This window comes from Chinchilla lanigera, unplaced genomic scaffold (assembly GCF_000276665.1).
Source record: "Chinchilla lanigera isolate Chin_1 unplaced genomic scaffold, ChiLan1.0 scaffold00103, whole genome shotgun sequence".
NCBI classification, from domain to species: Eukaryota; Metazoa; Chordata; class Mammalia; order Rodentia; family Chinchillidae; genus Chinchilla; species Chinchilla lanigera.
The window spans coordinates 5,357,845-5,379,772 of record NW_004955504.1 but is presented as its reverse complement, the minus strand read 5'-3'; the positions used below and the strand labels follow the sequence as shown (position 1 = coordinate 5,379,772).

At 47.4% G+C, this 21,928-nt stretch overlaps 1 protein-coding gene across 1 annotated transcript in view; it reads right to left on the bottom strand.

The window, feature by feature from the left end:
• Window positions 1-2,782: 2,782 nt before the first annotated feature.
• Adcy2 (adenylate cyclase 2 (brain)) overlaps window positions 2,783-21,928 on the bottom strand; it is a gene marked incomplete at its 5' end in the record, with an annotated part of 386,357 nt that continues 367,211 nt past the window's right edge. Inside the window, 3 exons of the mRNA XM_005407072.2 lie at window positions 2,783-3,597; window positions 7,295-7,419; window positions 11,944-12,058. Coding sequence (XP_005407129.2) covers window positions 3,445-3,597; window positions 7,295-7,419; window positions 11,944-12,058 — 393 coding nt within the window. The remainder of the gene's footprint in view (window positions 3,598-7,294; window positions 7,420-11,943; window positions 12,059-21,928) is intronic.

Below are 21,928 nucleotides of genomic sequence, written 5' to 3'. Positions count from 1 at the left end.
CAGTCGCTGGTTTTATGGTTTGGAGTCTGAGTCAGCTGGAGGATTCGCTAAGGCCCACAATACTGAATTGCTGGCAGTTTCGAGGCTGAGTGACTCCTAAATATTTCTTTATTTATTGCATTTTTTTTTCAGTGTACATGCCTTTTATTTATAAAAACATGAAAAGTTTATTGGAGTTGTTTGGGTGCATTATTCCATATTTCCATTAATACAATAAAAATATATACAATCTGGATGATAAAACTTTGTATAAATCACTCTTTATTCAGTATTGATTTCAACAAAAAAGTATTTCTAGGTGACTTCAATAAATTCTTTTTGTTTTACTTTAAGTCCAACCCAACAATCTTAACCTAAAAATGCTTATTTTTAAAAAGCGCGGGCAGAATTGGGCAAGGTTTCAAAAGATATCACATTTATCAGGCAGTAAAAAAATTAAATCTATTTCCATTGCCATTCTGACATTCACAATTTAAAGCCAATAAATGTATGCCCACTAAGGCCACCTTATCAAAGAGAAAGCTTTTGTTTTTAATTGAGAAAGGGTTTCCCAGTCTAGACTCAGACCTGTGAGCTCAAAATGATCCTCCTGCTTCAGCCTCCGTGTGGTTTCAGCCTCCTGCTTCAGCCTCCACGTGGCTACAACCACAGGTGTATACCACCGTTCCTGGCTACAGAGAAGACACTTACTTTAATAGAATGTGTTTTCATTTAACCATTTTCATTTAACCATTTTCTACCTTGTCCAGTTATATTTCCTGATGAGTAGATGTATATAGAGCAGAGAGAGCCGGAGTAGCTACTGCTATCAGGAAAGCCCAGTGAGGCTCAGAACAAGAGTAATGGAGGACAACACAGGTGCCTCAAGACTGGGGAGTTTGGAGGGCACTGGACTCGGGACAGGAGCAGAAGGTGAAGGGGTCCGGGGAGGGGTTCCCCTTGAGGCTGCTGGCAGGGCCCAGGCCGGTGACGGCACGGAGAGCCCGCCCAGCTATACGCACTGCTCACGGCGATGCCTGCGGTTGCTCACAGGTCCAGGACCCCAGTCAGGGCCGACTTGTCCGTCCCAGGGAGCAGCCCATCTTACACCCCACCTTGCCTTGAACACTGAGGCACTGTCATGCTTTGAACATGGGTCTGGGCTTCTCCGTCCCCTCTCTCTCAAGTGCAGGCATCTCAGATGGATCAAGCATCGGGGCCGTGCAGGAGACTTGGTACGCAAACACAGACTGACTCCAGGCCAGAAAGCTGAGTCAGCGTCCCGAGTGGGGACCGAGCGTCTGCACGTGTGCCCGGTCCCCAGGTGGTCGCAGGGCTGCCGGCAGGGAGCCTGCACAGGCCCAGGTGTGCACAGAGCCTTGCAAGGCTCCCTCTGCTGCTTGGTCAGACGGGAGTACAACTGTGGGCCTGGACTCTGCTTTGGGTCGTTCTTCCCACAAACTCCTCCATGGGTGCTGTGCTTAAGAGAACTTGGTGATCACCCAGCGATGGGCTTTTTCTCAAGGGCAGGGGATATATGATGAAGGGAAGAAGAAGCCCGCAGGTGCTTCTGATGATCACCACAGCAAATCATAAATGACACCGGTTTGAACTCCCTTAAATCCTTTGGCATTCTAGCCCAGACCTGAGTGAAGGAAGAGAAATGCCCTCACGGTATTTCTCTTGCTTCCATCACCTTTTTGGAGATTCAGGTGTATTAAAGCCAATGTCGAGTTGTGATCACAGGCTCAAAAAACCTCCTGATTGAGGCAGAAAATTGAAAAAGTCCTGCCGCATTCACACTTGGGTGGTGGAGGACAGCTGTGAGTCAATGTCCTGGCGCAGCTCCCAGGTGCCTGCTGGGAACAGGCTGGCCGGAGCAAGCCCGGGCACCAGCCAGGCTCTTTCAGGGTCATTCAATCACCGTCCAATCCCATGAACCCGCAAGGAGGAAAGCACTCCTAAGAGGAACGAAGAGATGTGTTCCAATCACACAGCTAGCACGGCCTCCAAGTCAGGCCGAAGACCTGTGCTTCCTGTCTGAGCTCTCGCTAACGAACCGCTCTGCAAAGTCCTCTGCCTCCCACACACGCTTGTCCTGAGCTTAAAAAGAAGCCAGGTTTGCCCCATCAGACCACTGCCTGCAGTTTTGCTTTTAACCAGTAGATTATGGATTTTTCCACAACAGTAGATTTCTATATTTCATCATTTGGTAAAATGTAATTTCTTTACATCAAAAGGAAAAACATCAAACAACCTTAAAGTTGGATTTACAAGGAAAAGTTTTCCACGTATTCTGTCTTGACAAAAGCACAGACACTATCCTGGTATCTTCTCAGCCTCCTCAGCCTCATGGGCAGCTCCCCTGGGTCAGCTCAGACTGGTGAGACACCTGACTTACGCAGCTGGTTCCAAAGTATTTGTAGGGAGTCCTAGTCTGCTAGTTCTAAGCATTATTGTAGGCAGGCGTGTCAGGGACAGAGGAACTCTGGAGTTTGCACAGAATTTTTTTACTGTTAAAATATTTTTTCCCAAGACTGTTCTCAAGAGATGCCAAAATGCAAAAGAAGCCATTAGAAACATCAAGCGTTCTTTCCTTCCTCCCAGGGAACTGTGACATTAATTATCTGCATCATCAGCTTTGTCCCTAATTGAGTGACTCAAGAGTACCTCAGTGATAACTTCTGGAGGGCTCTTTCTGAAACAAGTGTGCCAAAAGGAGAATGATGGAAAGCAGACTTTAATTGTAGAGCAAACCACAGCAGAAAGGAGAAAGGAAAATAAAAGATACGGGCACTAGAAACCAAAGTACATAAAAGTTTTAATGAATTAACCTTACAAAAGACAAATGGCGTTAAAACATCAGACGAGTTTGATACAAAACTGTCCTAGGTGGTCAGGACTAACTCTGGTGGTGGATGGCAATGTGCTGCTGGCACGAGACACAACAGAGCAAGGTGACAAGCCCCGGGTCCCAGCTGGGAGCCACCGGTAGCCACTGGCGATGAGACACAAGGTGGGGGGGCACAGACTCCATGTGGGGCAACCAAATCAACTTATTCACAAATACTGTGTGTTTGGATATCAGACTAGCGGATGCATTGGCGAGCTACCGTATTTTCCAGAAAAGAACATGCACCAGAAGATAATATACACCCCCCATTTTATTGCCTTAAGAATTTGTGTTTGCTTCACCTCTCCCCTTTGTCAGTTCTGCGAATGCTCTCCTTCTAGGACACGCTCCATTCTCCTTTTGCTCAGGAGTAAGCACAGTGCAAGTGGCAGAAGGATCTGGGCGCAGGTCAGACACCGAACGGTATGCCACTGGGTCACAGGAACTAGTCTGCAAAGGCTCCGGAGGATGGGACAGAGCGCGCACATCGAAACGAGGGATGAAAGGTGTAGTCGGAAAGTGCGTGGTACTTTCCAAAAAGTACAGTGTTCTTGCCACATGAGGACGACTCTTCAGGATGCCATGTTGGTCTGGGAAAGGGACCGTGACATCTCTGTGTTTACAAAGTACGTCTTCAGGTCTCCCTTTCCTTTCACGTTGATTATGCCTCGACACGTGCACGTGTATCCGAGCGTCTGTAGGATGAGGCTCGTCTCCTCAGTAACCTGCAGGGCACGCAAACACACAGAGAAGTGTTTAGTTTTGTACCCAAGTCAGAGCACCCTACACGACTTATCCCAGATGAAAGAGCCAACAAGCACCATGCTTCTTGACCCAGTAATTTGACTCCTGAGAAATTAATGGAAAGAGAAAGTAATCCACAAGAAGAAAAGCTTTTCAAGGACAATATATTATGTTTAACTCAGTGCTGGAATGAAAAAAGACAATGGGAGATAACCTAAGATTTCAAGTAACCTACAGATTTGAGAAAGTCATGGTGCTACCATGATCAACATCACAATTGCAATGGGAATGAGGTAGTATGGAGCCATTTCACCCCCAAAAGAGGAATTAAGGCTGTGATTTCAGCCACATGAAATTCTGTATTCACATCAAAGAGATCTGGAAAAAAGAAGATAAATGAAGATGACACTGGAATGCTAGGATTTAGGAGGACAGCCACATTGTCCTGAATTCCATTTCTCAAAATACTAAGTAAAATATTAACAGTAGATTTTTTTTTTTAGATAGATGTGAGAAAACACCCTGAAAAGTACAGTCAGCTTCAGCGATGGCTGCGTCACTGGGTGTCATGCACAGGAAAAGATCTACTTTTGGAAGTGACCTACTTCTGGTGACCAGAACAGTGGGATTCGCACTAGCATTAGTGGAAGAGGAGCTCGAGCTTGCTCTTGAAAGTTTCCTCAGAGCACTGTAGTGCGGGTGCTGTGCTAACAGCACCCCTGCTTGCACCCTACCCATGTGACCACACTCATTTCTGCCATGCATCCTGAGGGGACCCAGTGGTCAAGTCCCATGGTCACATGGCAGTGGAACTTGCCAGGGCAGATGTGCCCTGCACTCGGCCTTGTGTTGTCCCAGCTGGAGCGTGTGCTGTGTTCTCCTCTGGACTGGGCCTGGGACCCACTGGAACTGAGGCCCAGGCCTGCCAGGGTCGTTCTGCTTGAGCTCCGGAGGCCCCTCCTGTGGATGGTGTTTTCCCAGGCAGAGAACGGGTGAGGTACACAGGTCCAGGAAGGAGACCTTGCTGCAGTGGCATGGCCAGGCCCTAGGCTTCCATTTCAGTCCCCAGGAGGTGATTGGTTCTTGGGCTGGGAGGGAGGGAGTTGTTTCTGCAGAAAACCTGGTGAGAAGGCCTGGAAGCATGTGAGACAGAGGAGGGACAACATGCCCTGGGCAGGGCTGTCACCAGGGCACCGCTGGCCTGTCCACCTCAGGGCTGTGGGTCTCACACCTAAACCAGGCATGTTGGGCACAGCTGGGCAGCGCGAGCACAGCACACCAGCGCTGTGACACAGTTTTGGCTGTGGCGCAGATGTCGACCGGGGACGTGGTGCAGTGCAGTGCTGGGCGGGGGCCCTGCCCACAGCGTGGTGCTCAGAGGCCTCGAGGGCAGAGGCGGGGACCCAGGGAGCCCCAGGACGCTGGTCACACTCCAGTCTGCGATGCCTGCCGAGGTGTTTCGGGGCTCTCGGTGCCGTTTCCCGGTTTTAGGGTGACTGCACAGAGGGAGTGTGGTATTTGTAAGAAGCAGCTTTTTAACAGTCCAGGCACCCTTTGTCACTTCTCCTGGTTTCTCACAGCTGCTTTTGCGCATTCCCGGGAAGGAGAGGCCATGGAGCTAGAGCATGCTGTGGAGGAAACCTACCGGAGGCCTCTCCCGGCTGCCCAGCTCAGGGCCTCACAGCCTGCAGCCTCCTTGCTTCTGACAGGCAGAATCCTACCTTTGCGCCCACCCCAGATCAGATGCATGAACACAGCCTTGGCGGCATCATGGGGAACATTAGGAGGCCAAATGTACTCTGAGGGACGTATGAGACACCGCCTCATCTTCAACACTGCCCAGTGGGGGCTTCAGACCCCAGGAGGGGCAGCCCTCGGTGTGCGGCTCTCCTCGGGTGAGTTTCATCCTTATCCCAAGTGCTGGAAAACTGCTTGGAGACTTGTGAAGCACAGTAAGAACTATTATCATCTCCTGAATATCTGGGGGTGTGGTGGGGACACAGGTGGGCCTGCAGGTGCTTACGGAGGTGTGTCTGGTCGGGCCATCCTCTCTCCCCAGCAGAGAAGCCCGGGCTGTCCAGGACTGTCGAGCATCCCTGGCACTGACAGCTAGAGGAGGCTGCCGAGATGCTGGACCACTCATCCTCTGGGGGTTTGCAAGGTGGGCTCCTTGGATGCTGAGCCCTGCTGCAGCCCCCATCAGAGGAGTCTCCATGCTCAGCCCCCCAGCGAGAGGGGAGGGGAAGGAGCAGGCATTCGAGGCTCACTGGGAGTAGGGTCTCAGGAGCACAGCCAGCTCTCTGTACCCACTGGCAATGGACCACTCGGCTGTGAGGGCCGGGGAGACTGCCCTTCTCCTTCCATTGCTTTCCTTCTTTATCTGTCTTCTCTGGTGGACTTTTGCTTTCTTTGTAGCAACTATAGATTGACTAATAATCTGAGTAGAAGAAGCAAACAGAAATAAGTTTGCTCGTTCTGTAAAAATCAAAGCTAAGGCTTAGAAAGGCTACCGGAACAAATCTTCTTGGGACAAATGAGGTGGAAGAGCTTTCAGAGGCAAGTGAGTGAGCACAGGCAAAATGAACACCCCACTTTTCATGCCAGGGGGGTGGGGGCATTCTACACAAGTACAAAACGATAGTAGGTATCTCCTAATTTCTGGAGGCAAGGTTATCTGCGGCCCTTAGCCAGGTATAGGGATGCCCCCCCTCCCCCAGGAAGGCTGGGAGGAGTAGGCTGTCTGTGCTAGGGATGCAGGACCCATTGCTCTTGCAAAACTTTCTCAGGTATTATGGCTGAGAAGGAGCAAGAGAGGAGGAAACTACTCCTGAACCTGAAGCTCTGGGTTGTTACACTGCTAGGGGGGACGTCGCTAGATCAGAGGGTCTGCCATCACAGGTGCGATAGTCTTTATCGTATTAGAATTCTGTTGTCCCTGCAGGTATCTTCCTGATAGAGTTAAGGACATCATATCACAGCGGTCCATGCATATCCATGTTTATAGCGGCCTAGGTCACAATAGCTAAATCTTGGAAACAGCCTGTATGTCCATCAACAGATGAGTAGATAAAGAAAATGTGGTATTTACACACCATGGAGAACTACTCTGCCAGAAATCAGGATAAATTCGAGTCATTTATAGGAAAACGGATGCACCCTGAGACCAGAATGTTGAATGAAATAAATCAGACACACATGCTTCAATATTGCATGATTTATCATATATGAGAAACCCAAATTATAAGTAAAGAACAAAATAAAAGATAGATAATAGGAAGTAGGGAGAGAGATCTTTCTCAGATGGAAAGGGGATGGGGAGATGGAGGGACGAGAGAGGGGATGAGAAGAGGAAGGAAGATGTGTTGTGTGCAAGGACCAGCGCCACACAAGGAGCAGAAACACTATGTACTGCAAACCTGCACTAATACAAATTAAAAAAATTAAAATGGGGGAAAACGGGGAATGATAATTTCTAGGTTAAAGAAAGTTATATATAAAAGAAAAAAACAGTTAATACAGAAACTAATATTTCCACAATGAAAAGGTTTGTGTAAATTCCAAAATTTACTTGAAAAATGTGTTTGAACACATTATTATTGTTATCATCATCATCACTATGGTTCTGTTGATGGCTCCAAGGGGACAGACTGGATGAGGAGACGGACAAGAGTGAGTCACCTGTATTTTGTCCAGGACTCCGGTGCTGTCCATCCTGCTGGCCACGTTGACAGTGTTGCCCCAGATGTCATACTGCGGCTTCTGGGCGCCAATGACACCGGCGATCACAGGCCCGTGGTTAATCCCTGTGACACAACAGAGGGGTTAGGGAGACTCAGATCTCAGATCGCAGCCCCGGTCTCAAACAGGAGAGCTTCCCACGGCCGTCCTGGAGGTATTATGAACAAACACTAGCTAGACTCCTGGAGCTCTAAGGCACGGCCAAGTCACTCCTCTACCACAGCAGCTCGAAAATGTGTGCTATCCATTTCCCCCACTGGATCTTAGTCCACGTTTATACATGCAGGTCCCGTCATGCTCAGTGTGACACTTGTACTACCATAACATGATCATATTTCTATGTGGCTATATAACCACAAGCAAGAAGTCTATGGGACTGTTTTTCAGGAGTTTTACAGTTAATGCCAATTTTGAGATATGCACATTTAAGTGGCTACACAGAGGGGATGGACTGCATTTTAATGGCCATTTTGCCACTGTTGCATTTTGGGGTTTACACCAATGTTTTGCCCAAATGACAAGCAGTGACAACCGTTGCAGCCACGCTAGCATCACTCGTCTGATTTCCATTCAGTGTTCTTAGTACCTCCCATATATTAACTCCTCTCCTTGTCACACACCCCCAAGAGATGGGCCTTTCGACCGTGCTCCATTTCCCAGGAGGATTCCCAGAGGCTGATGGGTCACACAGGAGTAGGTGGGAGAGAACACAGCCAGGGGTGGGCTCTGCGGCTCCCGCTCCTAACAGCTGGGCTCCTGTCTGACTCCGTGCTTCTGTGCCCATGGCTTCTCCCCACCGGCAGGCAGGCGGCTGCCGATATCCTTCCACAGTGGTGACTCCTGTTGTCCAGGCATGTTCTAGCGAGCTCCCCCCACTTGCATTACTGGTGGTGAGGATTCTCTACAGGTCCCTCTTTAAAAACATCTTTCTGTGTGTGATGAGACGATTTTGATGGAATACAAATTTGGGCGAGTTTTTCACACAGGGAAATGGTGGGCCCTTAATAACATGCAGCTGGGACAAGATGGTAGAGGACTGAGGTAGTGGGAGTTCCAGGGGCCCTGCACTTGGAGGGGAGGCAAGGGCAGTCGGCAATAGGCCACCTGAGGACATCCTTTGTGAGATAATGCACCTCTGTGGATCAGTTCTGGAAGGCCAGCCAGGTCCTCCTGCTTGGGTTCCCAGCTGCTGGTCTTTCCTGCTCTACATTCCTTGGAGACCCAAGCCTCCTTACTAACTGGGATATGCTAGGGAGACTTAACCAAAAGGTGCTTGGAGCAATTCAGGAAGTCACCTCCTGCTGACCCAGGCACCCTGCTGGGCTAAGGCAAGTGGAGTTTTCTGAATGCTGGGGCTTATGGGTTTCTGTGTCACTTCCCCAGGTAATCGGTCTCCCATGGCCACCGGGTAACAACTGAGGTGACCCTGATTCTGCTGATTTCCCTCTCTTAGCAAATGAAATTATAAAACCCTTGTTACCGGAAGTCAACATTCCAGATTAGAATGTACTTTGATTCCAGGTGGAATGTAAGGTATCACCTGTTATCAGGAGCCAGAGCTTCAAAATTCAGATCAGTGCTTCTGATTGAAGGGGTAGGCTGGGGAGTCTCTCCTGCCCAGTGCAGGGCATGGGATGACTGCATGTTTGCAGAACCCAATTCGAACACACAGACCCACAGCTGTTTCAGGAGTGTGGCAGGAGGGCCACAGAAGCAGATCCGAGGTGGATCCCCACCCCTCCATTGCCTTCTGGACCCAGGCCACCTCCATGCTGCATTAGTATGACTGATTAATGAGGGTGTCTCTGAGAGATTTAATTCAAGAGTACTGACCTCCTTAGGGACAGCTTTTATGCAGTTTCCCCTCCACACCCGGACACAGTCCAAAAACTGTTTCATAACCTTACAGGTAGAAAAGAGGTGAGAAATATATTCCCTTTTGCTTTGGGGGAGTGCTCAATAAAAGTCATTACCTCTTTGGACAGCCCAGCTCAGTCACAAGCTCAGGGCACCCAGGAGACAGGTGTGGATGCATGTGCAAGAAGGCATCCTCCTACCCACAGCTTTGCTCCTGGCTGCTGCAGACTCCGGCTTGGGTGGCAGCTCTGGGGGCAGAGAGACCCTGAGCCGATTACTGCTGGCAACAGGGCCATCCACTTAGTGCAGGAGAGTGACTGACTTGTGGCTCTAGTTAAGCAAGTGGCTCTACAGCTCGGGATGCAAAACAAGGTGCGAAGGGTGAAGGCAGCTCTTATTTAGAACATCACTTCTGAATGACAAAATTTGTCTTGAGACCCTGTATCCCTTTGAATGTTCTTGCTTTGATTTGTTTATGTTTGTGATACTGGTATGCTGCTACTGTTCTATTTTTTTGTTTGCTTGTTTCTCATGGACTACTCTCTTTAAAATAAAAAAAATTAATTTTAAAAAATGAAAAAAATTATGCTTCTGCTGTCCTACCCTGGAACTGCCATTTGATGGCGCTATGGGCTGAGGTCCGGCAGGGAAGGCTCGAGGAGAGGTGGAGGGTTTGGGGAGGGGAAGACCCAGGGTCAAGTGAAACAGCGAGACAGCCTTCTGGAGAAGTCTACAGTGCTGATACGTGGCCTGAGTGCATCCACGCTCTTAGCTGTTCAATAATCAGTGTAGAGCTGGCACTTGGCAAACACTCGCTAAGGGGAGGACATCCAATGGCTCACCCTAATTTGGAAAATATTAGAGTCCAGACCAAGAAAATTGCTTTGGATGGAGGTCATGGAACCAGCAAAAAATTGTCCTGTTCTTACACTGAAGTGTAGGGCAGAATTATTTTGGTTCATATATATTTAGCAATGGAAAAGGTCATTCTGCTATGCATAGATTTTTCTTGTCAAAAGAGAGTGCAATGATTTGGATGTGGTTTCAGCGTGATCCCGAGGGGTCATGTGTCAAGTAGAAGCTTGGTCCTCTGTGTGGTGAGGTAAAGGTAGTGGAACCTGTCAGAAGTGGGACTTAGTGTAAGGTCATTCATTAGGTCACTAGGGGTATTGCCCATGGGGAGAGAAATATTGGTTCCCCACTGAATTCCCATGAAAGTAGGCTGTTATAAAAGAGTAAGCCTGATTTTCCAATCTCTCTCTGGCCTACAACTTGCCATATCATCTGTCACTCTCACACACAGTGCCACCATGACGCCATCTGTCACACTGTGGAGTAGCCAGAAGCTCTATGGATGGGACCACCTGGTCTTGCACTTGAAGTCTGCAAAATTGAGAACTAAGCAAATCTCTTGTACTGACTTCAGGTATTTTGTTATAGCAGCAGAAAGAAAAGGACTAACACGGAGCGGTAGGGTCGAAGTTGGAGGATACCACTTTCCAAGATGTGTACACAATAGGAAGGCTCTTGGGTCAAGGGGATCTGCTTGGTGTGGTCAGCGGGTTGCCTGCTGGCCTGCCTCAGCTTTGGTTCAGTAGAACCCTACGGAAGCTCACTGGGCACAGAGAGGAGAAGCATGAAGAACCACCTACTCAAGCTCGAGGCTAACAATTGCTGGCCTGTGCAGAGAGAGCATCTCTTTTGCTAAATGCAATGTGAAATATTTCTTGGTTTTAAAATTCAGGCCACATATAGAAAATGAGGAAAATAGGTTTAAATATCTCACTTTTCCCTAAGAGTTGAAATCTCTATGTAAAAGAAAGTTAGAAATTATGCAGATGGAATTTGTCTCAAGAACCACTCTTCGGTGGTCTTTCAGAAGCCAAATGTGTTCCCAAGAACACCATCAAATTGTAAAAGAAGCTTTTAAAAGTCCTGAATGGCTGCAACTGTGCATCCATTACAGGACAGCTGTGTGCTAACTCGGCGGCTCAAAACCCACATTTTTTTGAAACAAGAATTTGTGAAAGTAATCATGAAACACGCCAAGAAATCAACTTAAACTTTGTTAAGGACTTCTTAGAAATCAGGAAGCCTTTTTCTTCTAATGCACTGAAAGTGATCACTTTTTATGGTAAAGAAAGCTGTTTTTCCCCTATGATTGCACAACGCTGAAGAGCAATAGCTATTTCAGAACCTAGGACACATTTGCTATTTTTGTTGGTTGTGACCCTGCGAATGTGAGACTGTACTTCAACAATTTCAATATGCACTTTTCACTACATGTTTTCATCCTCGAAATCTAGGTGTCTGTTATGATTGGTGGCAAATTCTAATTTCATTGGTAATAGTCTAGCAAATAATAGAGCAGCTTCCGGTCAACAGCTTCCAATGAGTTAGCTTACTGCTACACATATTCTGCCTTGCGGATGGGAGGATGGGACGTTAGCTGGACAGCCAAGGCAGGAAGGCTGAAATCGAGCTCCTACTCCACTTGCTAAACCGTGTGCCTTCAACTTGGGTCCAACCAAAGAGGGTGACTTCCTGATTTGCACAAGAGTGCTTTAGAGACAGATGGCTTCCCTGAGCTCTGCCACCTACAGTCCAGTCCTGCTGCCCTCAGATGGCACTGTAACTATTCTACTCCAACATCGCTGGGTCAACGGTGCATGTCAAGACTTCATTCCTTCTCCTATACCTTGTTGCAACCCGGATCTCACCACACAACATACCCACTCGCAGTTTGAAGTCATTGAAGGAGTGCTTGTTGATGGCGTCCAGCTTGGCCACCAGCGCAAAGGCGAACTCCACCATGGTGCCTATGTGCATGTACTGACGCTCGGGCTCCTGCAAGGAAGCAGACCCGTGCAGAGTGAATCAGAGCTGGCAGAGTGGAAAACATCCCCAGCCCCAACTCGCACCCCAAGCTGAAGGGGAAACTCACATCTTTGTGAAAACTCACATTTTCTTTGTGAAACTCACACCTCATCTCCAGGAAGCCTTGTGTGGGAACCTACTGCTGTGGCCAAGGGTGCATAAATCTCAGAAGACAGTGGCTTGAATGTTTGTCTCAGGCATCTTCATGGGAACTGGCTCAGGTATGGGGCTCGCACGTCAGGTGACACGGTGGAAACCAGATGGCACCAGTGGAGCCAGCTTGGCTCCTTTTCCTCCACCTGCCCTCTCCACCTGCTTGGCCCTCCTCTGTGGGCTCTAGCGCCTAGGGTCTTGCTTCTAGGAGCTGCCTCCCCCTCCTCCTTTGCTGGATCCCAGACATCCAGCCAAGAGTGACCAGGAGGAGCTCCATGGAAGACTAGAGGGAGCACAGGCTCTCCATCCCTGGTCCGCTGTACTATTTGACAGCAGTTGTCTTCCACCTCGTAGGAAAAGGGCCACCCTTCCTGGGTACAGCATTTTGTTCTCCTCTGTAGCTCCCCCTGGCTCTATTAATATCCTGCTTTTGCCCTTTTATAGCTGGAGGAGGAGAGTGCTGTGGGTTGACCTATCCCCAAGGTTTCATGTTGAAGCCCTAACCTCTATACATCAGAATATAACTACAGTATATTTGAAAATAGACCCTTACAGAGGTAATTAAATGAGGTCATTAGCATGCGCTCTCATCCAAAAGGACTGCTGGGCTTATAGGGAGAGGACACCAGGGCACGGACGAGCACAGGAAGAAGACCATGTGAAGACACAAGAAGGCAGCACCATCTCCAAACCATGGAGAGAGGACTCAGGAGAAACCAACGCTGCCCAAACCTTGGCCTTGGATTTCCGGCAGCCTCCAGACTGGCAAAGAGCAAACTTCTGCTGTTTAAGTCACCAGTTTGTGATATTTTCCTAGGTAGTCCTTGCAAACCAATATAATGGATAACAATTTCCCTGAGTATTTTATCAGTCCATGGGGATGAAAGAATTATGGAACCAAAGGAGAGAAATCCAAAGTTTCCAATGGGGCTAAGTGAGAATTTCCATGAACGTGTACTATTACTTTATTCTTATTATTCCTGTGACTAATTTATAGTTACCATTAACTTGTAACATCCTTTATATTTATGTTCTTTTTAAAAATTTTTTAATTTTAAAAATAAAAGAAGGAAAACATTAACAAACAGACAACCATTTACAAAATAGCAAAAGAGCAATACAAACAATACAGAGTTACAAACAAAGTGGTAGGAAATTAACAATGCTTGTTGTATTATATATTGATATCTTCAAAGTAGTTTCTCAGGAAAACAAATAGAGACACGCAATACTGATCAATCAAGGAATCACTAACTGTTTCTTTCAGCAAAGAAATAGAAGACAGTAGTTCAACTATGTTAACTATCCTGTATATACATGTACAAAATTTCTCCTTCTTTCCCTTTTCTTTTCCCACACCCCAGTTGCCCTTTACCCTTGAGCATTTTCCTTTTGTTTCACAATGTCTATCACACCTCCAAGTTTAAATTAACTCTTTCAGGTTTTACACTAGTGAGACAATGCGGTGCTTGCACATGCAGGTCTGATTTATTTCACTTATGAGTATGGTCTCTAGTTGTGACCATTTACCTATAAAGGCCTTGAGTTTATCTTTCTTTATAGCTGAGTAATATTCCATTATATAAAAATACCACAATTTTCTTATCCAATCCTTGGTGGATGGACATTTGGGTTGCTTCCATAATTTAGCAATTACAAATTGTGCTGCTATGAACATGGGTGCACATATACTGCTGTGATATGATGTTTTCAGATCTTCTGCGAAAATACCCAGAAGGGGAATAGCTGGGTTGAATGGGACCTCTAGTCCTAGTTTTCTGAGGAACCTCCAAACTGATTTCTACAGTGGATCCACCAGTCTGCATTATATTTATATTCTTAAAATTTGTCTTTTCTTAGTTTTGTGTTTTTAAAAAGACTCTTCATCATGCATATAATTCATAGATGATATGAACTACCATGTTTAAAGGTTCCCATTTCCCCAGTACTGAACAGTTAGGCACACCACAGTGGTTTGGAGAGCGATCTCTGTTTCAGGTTAAATAGGTGGCTCAGCCTTCAGGCTGCACTGAAACCCAGAAGCAGCCTACGAGGTGCCTGTGGTTGAGGTAAGGACATCTCTTTTGGCACCAAAGTCAAAGTTTTGGAGGGGAACCTCATGTAGTATTTGTGAGCTCCTCCAGGGAAGAGACTACGCTCAGTTAATTTGTGTGTCCGCAGTAGAATAAGGGTGCTGACACAGAAGAAGCGCTTGGAGAATGTCTACTGAGTGACTAAACTCAGACCAGTGAGGTAAATCAGGAGGAAGTGGTGGGGAAGGAGCAGCAGAACTGTCAGACTCAGACTCAGGGAGGCGGAAGCCGAAGGATGCTTACTGCGGAACTTCTGCCCAGGACGAAGCATTATGTCCTCTAAAGTGGCTGAGCCCCGGCAGCAAGGAAAGGGGTCAGTCTTGCAGGGAAGGACTGGGCACACATCCTCAGCTAGGACAAGGAAGGAGAATGAGTAAGAAACACCAGAAACATCTGGGAGAGACAAGGAGAAGCAGAACAGGAGCTGTTGTGCATCTCAAGCAATGACTTCTGAGACGGGTGTTAAATCCTGTGGATCCCACAGGAGGCCCAATCAGAGGTGGAGGGAGATCTCAGAGACAGACAGAAGGCACCTGGTGTCCTTGGGAGAGGAGACTTGCTCCACGGATGGTGAAGGTGAAACCAACTCTAAGAGGGGGTAGAAGAAGGAGACAGCTGACAGGGAGCTGACAGGGAGGTGGGGGAAACCAAGGCAGCAGCTAACGGGAAGAGGACAGAGACACAAGCTTATTCCACTGCTCTGCGCAGTGACTGATGAGCAGAATCCAGAGACACCACGCTAAGCAGAGATCCTCGGCGTGGACACTGTGATGCTTGGAGCAGACAATTCCTCATCAGGGGCACATCCTGAGCATGCCAGGTGCTCAGCACCATCAGTGACCTCCACCTACCGGATGTGAGTGGCATCCCCACCTCTCACTGTGACAGCCCAACTGCCCCCCGACACTGACAAATGTCACCTAATTAAAAACCACTGCACTAAATAACATACATGTGAGTGGACAAGAGGAGTTAAGTTTCTCTTTAAGAAAGAAAGATTTCTTTCCTTGGGTGAATTATACCATTCCAGGAAAAGACAAATTTTTGCCATAAAATCCTCACCATGAAATCATGAAAGGAAAAAGTCAAACAATTATGAAACTGGGACTGGGAAGCTGATGGTCAGCTCACTTAAGGGGAAATGCAGAAGGTTGTTTCTCAAGGATATTAGGTTTTCTATCACAGCTCACTGATGTCCTTTGCCTCATGACTTACGGGGACCCTGGGATTTGAGGCTTATGTTGTCATCTGGAAAACATCTTCTCTTTAACAGGAAGCACAGACTCTTAAATCAACCAGCAGAATCTTGTGTGGCAAAATTACAAGTGCCCAGTCAAGAAGATGTATTTGCCGTGGGGGAAATGGTTTGCTTTTTACCAAACTGAGGTATAGCACACCAGCCCTGCTCCCCAATAAATTACCTGCCTGTCTGTTTTCATGCAGTAGGTTTACAGTGGAGGTTTTCAAATGACCTCAGCAATAAGAGATTGAGTTCCAAGAGTGAGGTTTAAATCTAACATCAATAACTCACATGGGCTTAGTAAGCCCTAGAATGAAATTATGTTTGGCCTCTGGAAGAACTTAATTCATTTTGAAAGGTCCTCACAACTGTGCTCTTGATAAATATTTGACGGCAGCATGAGGCAGCTATTTCTCCCATGACCCAACTTACTTCTGCCAGATATCTCCAAATATTTAACTGACTTCCAACTACACAGCAAGACAACTCATTCAGTTCCCTGGAATGAAGCTTGTAAACTGCTGTTTTAGAACTTTCATCAACACAGAACATTGCTTATAATACACGCACATTTACTTGGGTTATTTAAAAATACAAGTGACTAATAGCACCTGCTACGTGCCTGGTACTGGGAAATTTCTGGTTCCCTGCTTGCTTTTGCAGGGACTTGGGGATCTCGGCTAAGCTGCACTATGTTCCCTGCTTGAGGCTCACAGGATCCCTGTTTGATTCCCCGCCTCAAGTTCTCTGAGAGGACATCCCGAGTCTCAGGTAGACAGAAGAGCTGCATGCTGTGATGCTCCACTCACCTGGGAGAGGAAGCTCAGGGAGTATTTCTTGGGTCAGGCAAAAACCAGGCTCAGCTCCAGGTTCCCCATCATTAGTGGTATGGCTTTGCCTGAGCCACATAACTTCTCTAGTCTTTGATTTCCTCTGTTGTAAAATGGGACAATAACTACAAACCACAGCAGGTTGTGGTTGGGATTAAATGAATTGCTCAGACAATATATTCAGCTGACTCTGTAGGCCTTGGGATGCATCTAGTATCCCATGGGATAGTGTGGAGAAGCACATCACTCTGATTGATGTGAAAAGCATTAGGAGGAAGGATACAATGGATGTGCTAGTCAGCTTTCCATTGCTGTGACGAGATAAACAATGTAAAAGGAAAGGTTTGTTTTGGCTCATGGGTTCAGAGGCCTTAGTCCATGGTAGCTTGGGCCGGTGGTGGCACAGTGCAACATGGTAGGTGTTATGGCTTGTGTCTAGATGTTCCCCCAAAGCCTCATGCAGTCATAGGGGGAACTTTTTTGGAGGTGGCTGAATCGAGAGTATATGACTGATTCATGGTTCAATGCTAAGACTAAGGGTGCTGGGATTCAGGGTGGGTGATTACTAAATCAGTCCACTGATTGGTCTAGCACCACCCTAATCTTGGTAGTCTGGATACAACCTACGGGGCAGAAAGAGGCTTATCTTTTCACGTGTTTGCTTTGCTACCTTCTGCCTGCCATGAACTGTTTCTCTTCGGCAATGCTCCTCTGCCAGGCCACCCTGCTTCAGAGCCAGTCAATTATGAACTGAAACCTCCACAAACTGAGAAACAAGTAAACCTTTCCTCCCTTCAACTTTGGGTGTCAGGTATTTTGTCTCAACAACAAGAGAAAAGTAGCTAAGACAGTGGGAGTGCATGGCGGGGGAGGACTGTCCACCCTACGGCAGCCAAGGAATGAGAGAAATGGGTCAGTGTCTCAAGATTCCGTTCCAGGGCATGGCCCGGTGGTCTCACTTCCTCCCACTAGGCCCCATTTTCTAAGGTCACATGACCTCCCAACAGTGCCACAGCAAGGGCGGAAGCCCTCCACACGAGGCGCCAGGGGACACCTGAGACCCAGGTGCTGTGAAGCACGCTGCTCATCCCAGAGCTCTGAGATCCAAGGCAGGAAGATTACAAGTTCGAGCCCAGCCTGGGCAAATTAATGAATCGGTGAGACCACATCTCAAAAAAAATAATGAAGTCTTGAAGATGTAGCTCAGTGCAGAGGCCCTGGCTTAAACCTCTAGTTCTGCAAATGAAAATCTGAAGCATAAGCATAGGGAAGGCCTTAGGGTCCGGCTTGGCACTTGCCCTCCTGCCTGGACTGAGGCTTTGACGGAGACCTCGGTGTGCAGGAAGTCTCGGTGAGTGTGGTGAAGAGGGAACGCTCACCTCCTTGTGTCAGGTTCACAGCATGGATGCGGGAGGAAGCTTGCCTCTCGTGATAGTGCATCGTGACGGCTTTGCTACGTGTACAGAACTGCACAGCCTCGGGTCTCTGTCCTCTCCTCCTGTGAACCTGGCGAGGAAGCCTCAGAAGCCTGCTCCTTCTCCGACCCGCCTGCCCTTCCCCGCTCTCTGTGCTCACTGCACGCTGGGCCTGCTGTCTCCCTCCCTGCTCATGCTCGGGCTGTGCTCTCCCAGGGAGGACCGTCGGCAGCAAGGGCCCGGGAGAGTGTGCACAGAGCTCACCGGCCATGGGACCGACAGCCAACAATGTCCGGGCAGCCTCGCGGGCAGCTCCTAATGCAGGCAGAGACAGCAGCGGAGGTAGGGCAAATACATCTCCTGTTCCTGGCTCTGCGGCCAGCCCGGGTTTGCCAGTCCTCTGGGGGAATGGGCAGAGGACCCTCCGTGGGGCTCTGGGGTCTGGAGGGAGCACAGCAAAGAGAAAGGAGGATGCTGGTTGCTGTGGGTCCTCTGTGGGAACTCGCAAGAGCAGGATGGAGCAGGAGGTCGCACTTTTCACCTAGTAGCTGCCCTGGGCCCTCAGCTCAGACCTGCTGCCCAGACCGTTTATACACATTAAGTACATGCAATGTTATATGCGGTTTAAACACAATACACTCTAAAATAAAAATAAATAAGATAATTCAGAAGAACTGGCACAAATGCTTCAAAAGACTTGCTGACCACCAGCTCTGGCGCCTTTCTGAAAGGAAACTCGGGAGGCTTGAGCCCGCTGGCTGTCTGCTCCTCCCTCCCCTCTGTCCCAGCGCTGCCCCTTCCTTCTTCCCAAAGTGTCACTGGCCAGGGATGTTAGAAATTGCAATGAAAAGCCAGAGGTTTGCCTTATTACAACAATGGTCTGATCAAAGCATGGGTCTGAATGAAAGTTTTCACCCATGCACTTTGGGCTTTTTTTGTCTCTTTAAAAAAATTATAAATTTTTTATTAGCATATGTTTTCAATCACAGTGGTGGTGGTGAGTGGTTCACGGACACAACACATCCTAATTATTCTCATGTTCCCTTCCCCTCCCTTCCAACTCCTCCATCCACCTCCTGATCCCCTTCGCATTTGCAGAAGATCTACCTTCCTGTTTCCTATTACCCATCTTTAATTTTGCTCTTTAATTTACTTACACTTTGAGTTTCTCATATAAGAGAAACATGCGATACTGTCCTGATCCCCTTCGCATTTGCAGAAGATCTACCTTCCTGTTTCCTATTACCCATCTTTAATTTTGCTCTTTAATTTACTTACACTTTGAGTTTCTCATATAAGAGAAACATGCGATACTGAAGTTGTGTGTGTCTGATTTACTTCACTTAACCCTTAACCTTATGGTCTTAAGGTGCATTCATTTTCCTACAAATGACTCAGGTTTATTGTCAGTGGCTGGACTAGTTTTTGTACTTTGGTTTTAGTTCTTAGTAGGATCGGTCTGGAAAAGATGAAAGCTATCACATCACTGCTATATCTAATAATAAGCCTCATCTCTGAATAAGGGATAGAGGAGGAGCTTCCTCTACAACACGCCTCTGAAGACTCTGCAGATGGAGCAGGGTCAGCTCTGGAGGGCAGGAGAGGAGAGGAGGCATAGGGAGGGAGAACATGCCAGGTCTACAAGGGGCAGCTGCTTCTACTCCAGCTGGTTGCTGTCATCGGGAATGAGGATCCGGCAGATAACCCACCAGTTTTCAGGAAATGTTCTTTAAAAAATAACACTCTACACGTCCAGAAAAATAAATCCATAACCACTGGTCTTCTTGAACTCTAAAAGTCATGGAAAGGAATAAACAGGGGGCTAGAAGGGTGGAGCTTGGAAGACAGTGAGATCCGGACAGCAAGCTGAAGGTGGACAAGATCCCTGCCTCAGCCCACAGGACCCCTGAAGGGGAATCTGGACACCGGGGTGTGTGTGTTCATGGAATGCTGAGTGCAGGTTGGAATTCACACCTGTTCTTGGGGCAGTATTTTATTTCTTGGCAAGTACCTGCTTCTTTTAGAAACAGTCTTACGGGGCTGGGGATTTAGCTCAGCAGCAAAGCGCCTGCCTGGCAAGCGCAATGTCGTGAGTTCGGTTCCCGGTACCGGAGAAAAACCAAAAAAAAATAAAAATAAAAAAAAAAATAAAAACAGTCTTACATGGAAAACAGTTCTTACATGGAATGCAGTCTTCTAGTCCTATTGACTTTGCACTAAAATTCAGATTCACCATCTTATTTAAAACTAAGGGAGGCAGAGGCAAGTGTGAAGCCCTGCCGTGATGGAGGTGGACAGGCCCCCTGCATTTATTTTCTGGGTGAATGCATCTGTTACTCCTGCAAATAGGAAATGCACAAGTGATTACGGTGGTACTTTGGTTCATGAACTCAATTCTTTCCATGACTCTGGTTGCAAACCAAATTGGAGGAGAACCAAATGACATTTCCCCACAAGGTCAACATTGAACGTAACCATTGAATTGGGTTCAGTTTTTGTCCAATTCGGTTTGAGGCCAGAATGGTGGAAAGAATTAAGTTCATGAACCAAGGCACCACAGTACAAGTAAAAGCTAAATTGCAAAGGGCTATTATCCAGATAGGTTTGCCTCTTTTAAGAGAATCCTATTAATCCCTAGAAAACCCTAGGTATTTTGAAATTGAATATCTTTTGGTGTCAAATCAGAGATTTGTAAATAATAGGAAGCATTCTGTTTATAAGTAGAGCAACAAAGTCTTAAATTCATTTCAGGTAGACTACAGAAGGCAACAGAGACATGCATTTCTTATAAAAATCGTATTAGCATTAACATTTATCAAGCATGCTTTTTTCCTCCAATCAAGTGTAGCAGTTTCCTTTCAGGAAACCTTCACTGAATTTGAGAATGACCTTACCGGATTTTAATTAAAAGCTATCATCACAAGTAGCTCATCCTGCATGGATATGATGACATATGGTATTTCATTTGTGTCAAAAACCCTTATCTCTGCTCTACTGGAGGGCGTAATCTATCAATATGCAAAAGAGTGCATACACCACTATTGTGTTATTCTTACCGCTAGCATCTGTATTGCTTACTATGACAGGGAGCCTGTTAAATATTTTGGATATTAAATGTCATCTTCTTGACAGTCTTAAGAAATGAGGTTGGTCCCCACATTATGTATAAGGAAACAGTGACACAGAAGCTATGCAATGAGCAGGCGCATTAGAAAGTCATGGTCTTGCATCTCCACCCTGAATGTCAGCACTGAGGGACAATAATGACAGGAAGGAAGTCGGCATCCAGCATCCAGCATCCAGCATCCAGCGAGGGCTTCGAGGTAAGTTCTGTTCTGATGAAGGCAGGGGTGGGGCTCCTTGCTAAGGCACAGGTGGAAGCTATTTAGATACAAACACCCGGATGCAGGTGTAAACAGGGCAGGTGCAGGAGGGGCAGGTGAGAAGAGGAGGGGATGGGCAGTATCAGGGGCCACCATGCAGATTTCTGGACAGCCAGACGGAGTTCTGCATCCTCCCTGCCCTGGTCTGAAGGCCTACCCTGTGGCTCTTGCTCTCTTTATCACCTTGGGCAAATTACTTGATTACCCCATGCCTCAGTTTCCCCATGTGTGAAACAGGCAGGGGTTTTACTATGTGCATAAAGGTCCAGAAAAAATTTAGTGAGTGTTAACAGTGTTGGGGGAAAAGCAAAGTGTCGATGGCGATGCACAGATTTGTGGAGGCACAACACCGTTGGCAAGATGGGCGGGCACAGACCCCATCATCTGGAGAGCAACTGTGTATAATAGCTATGTGAAGGCCTGCTGTGATCTGTGTGGTGGCTACAAAGCACACACGCACACATGCACACAAGCACACACATACACACACATGTGCTCACACACACATGCACACACTTCCAAGAAAGCAGAGAAGGAGGTGCAGCAAGTACAGGGGAAGGAAGATTTGGAAGTGTGGGAAGCTTTCCAAGAAGGCTGAGAGACCCGGTCAAGATCTGGAGCAGCTCCTCTGTGGAGCAGCACATCTTCAGTGTGGGGCACTCACCTGGCGAAATTAGTGTCAAGGAGGAGAGAGCTCCAGGCCCCTCCAAAACACAGAACTTTTTT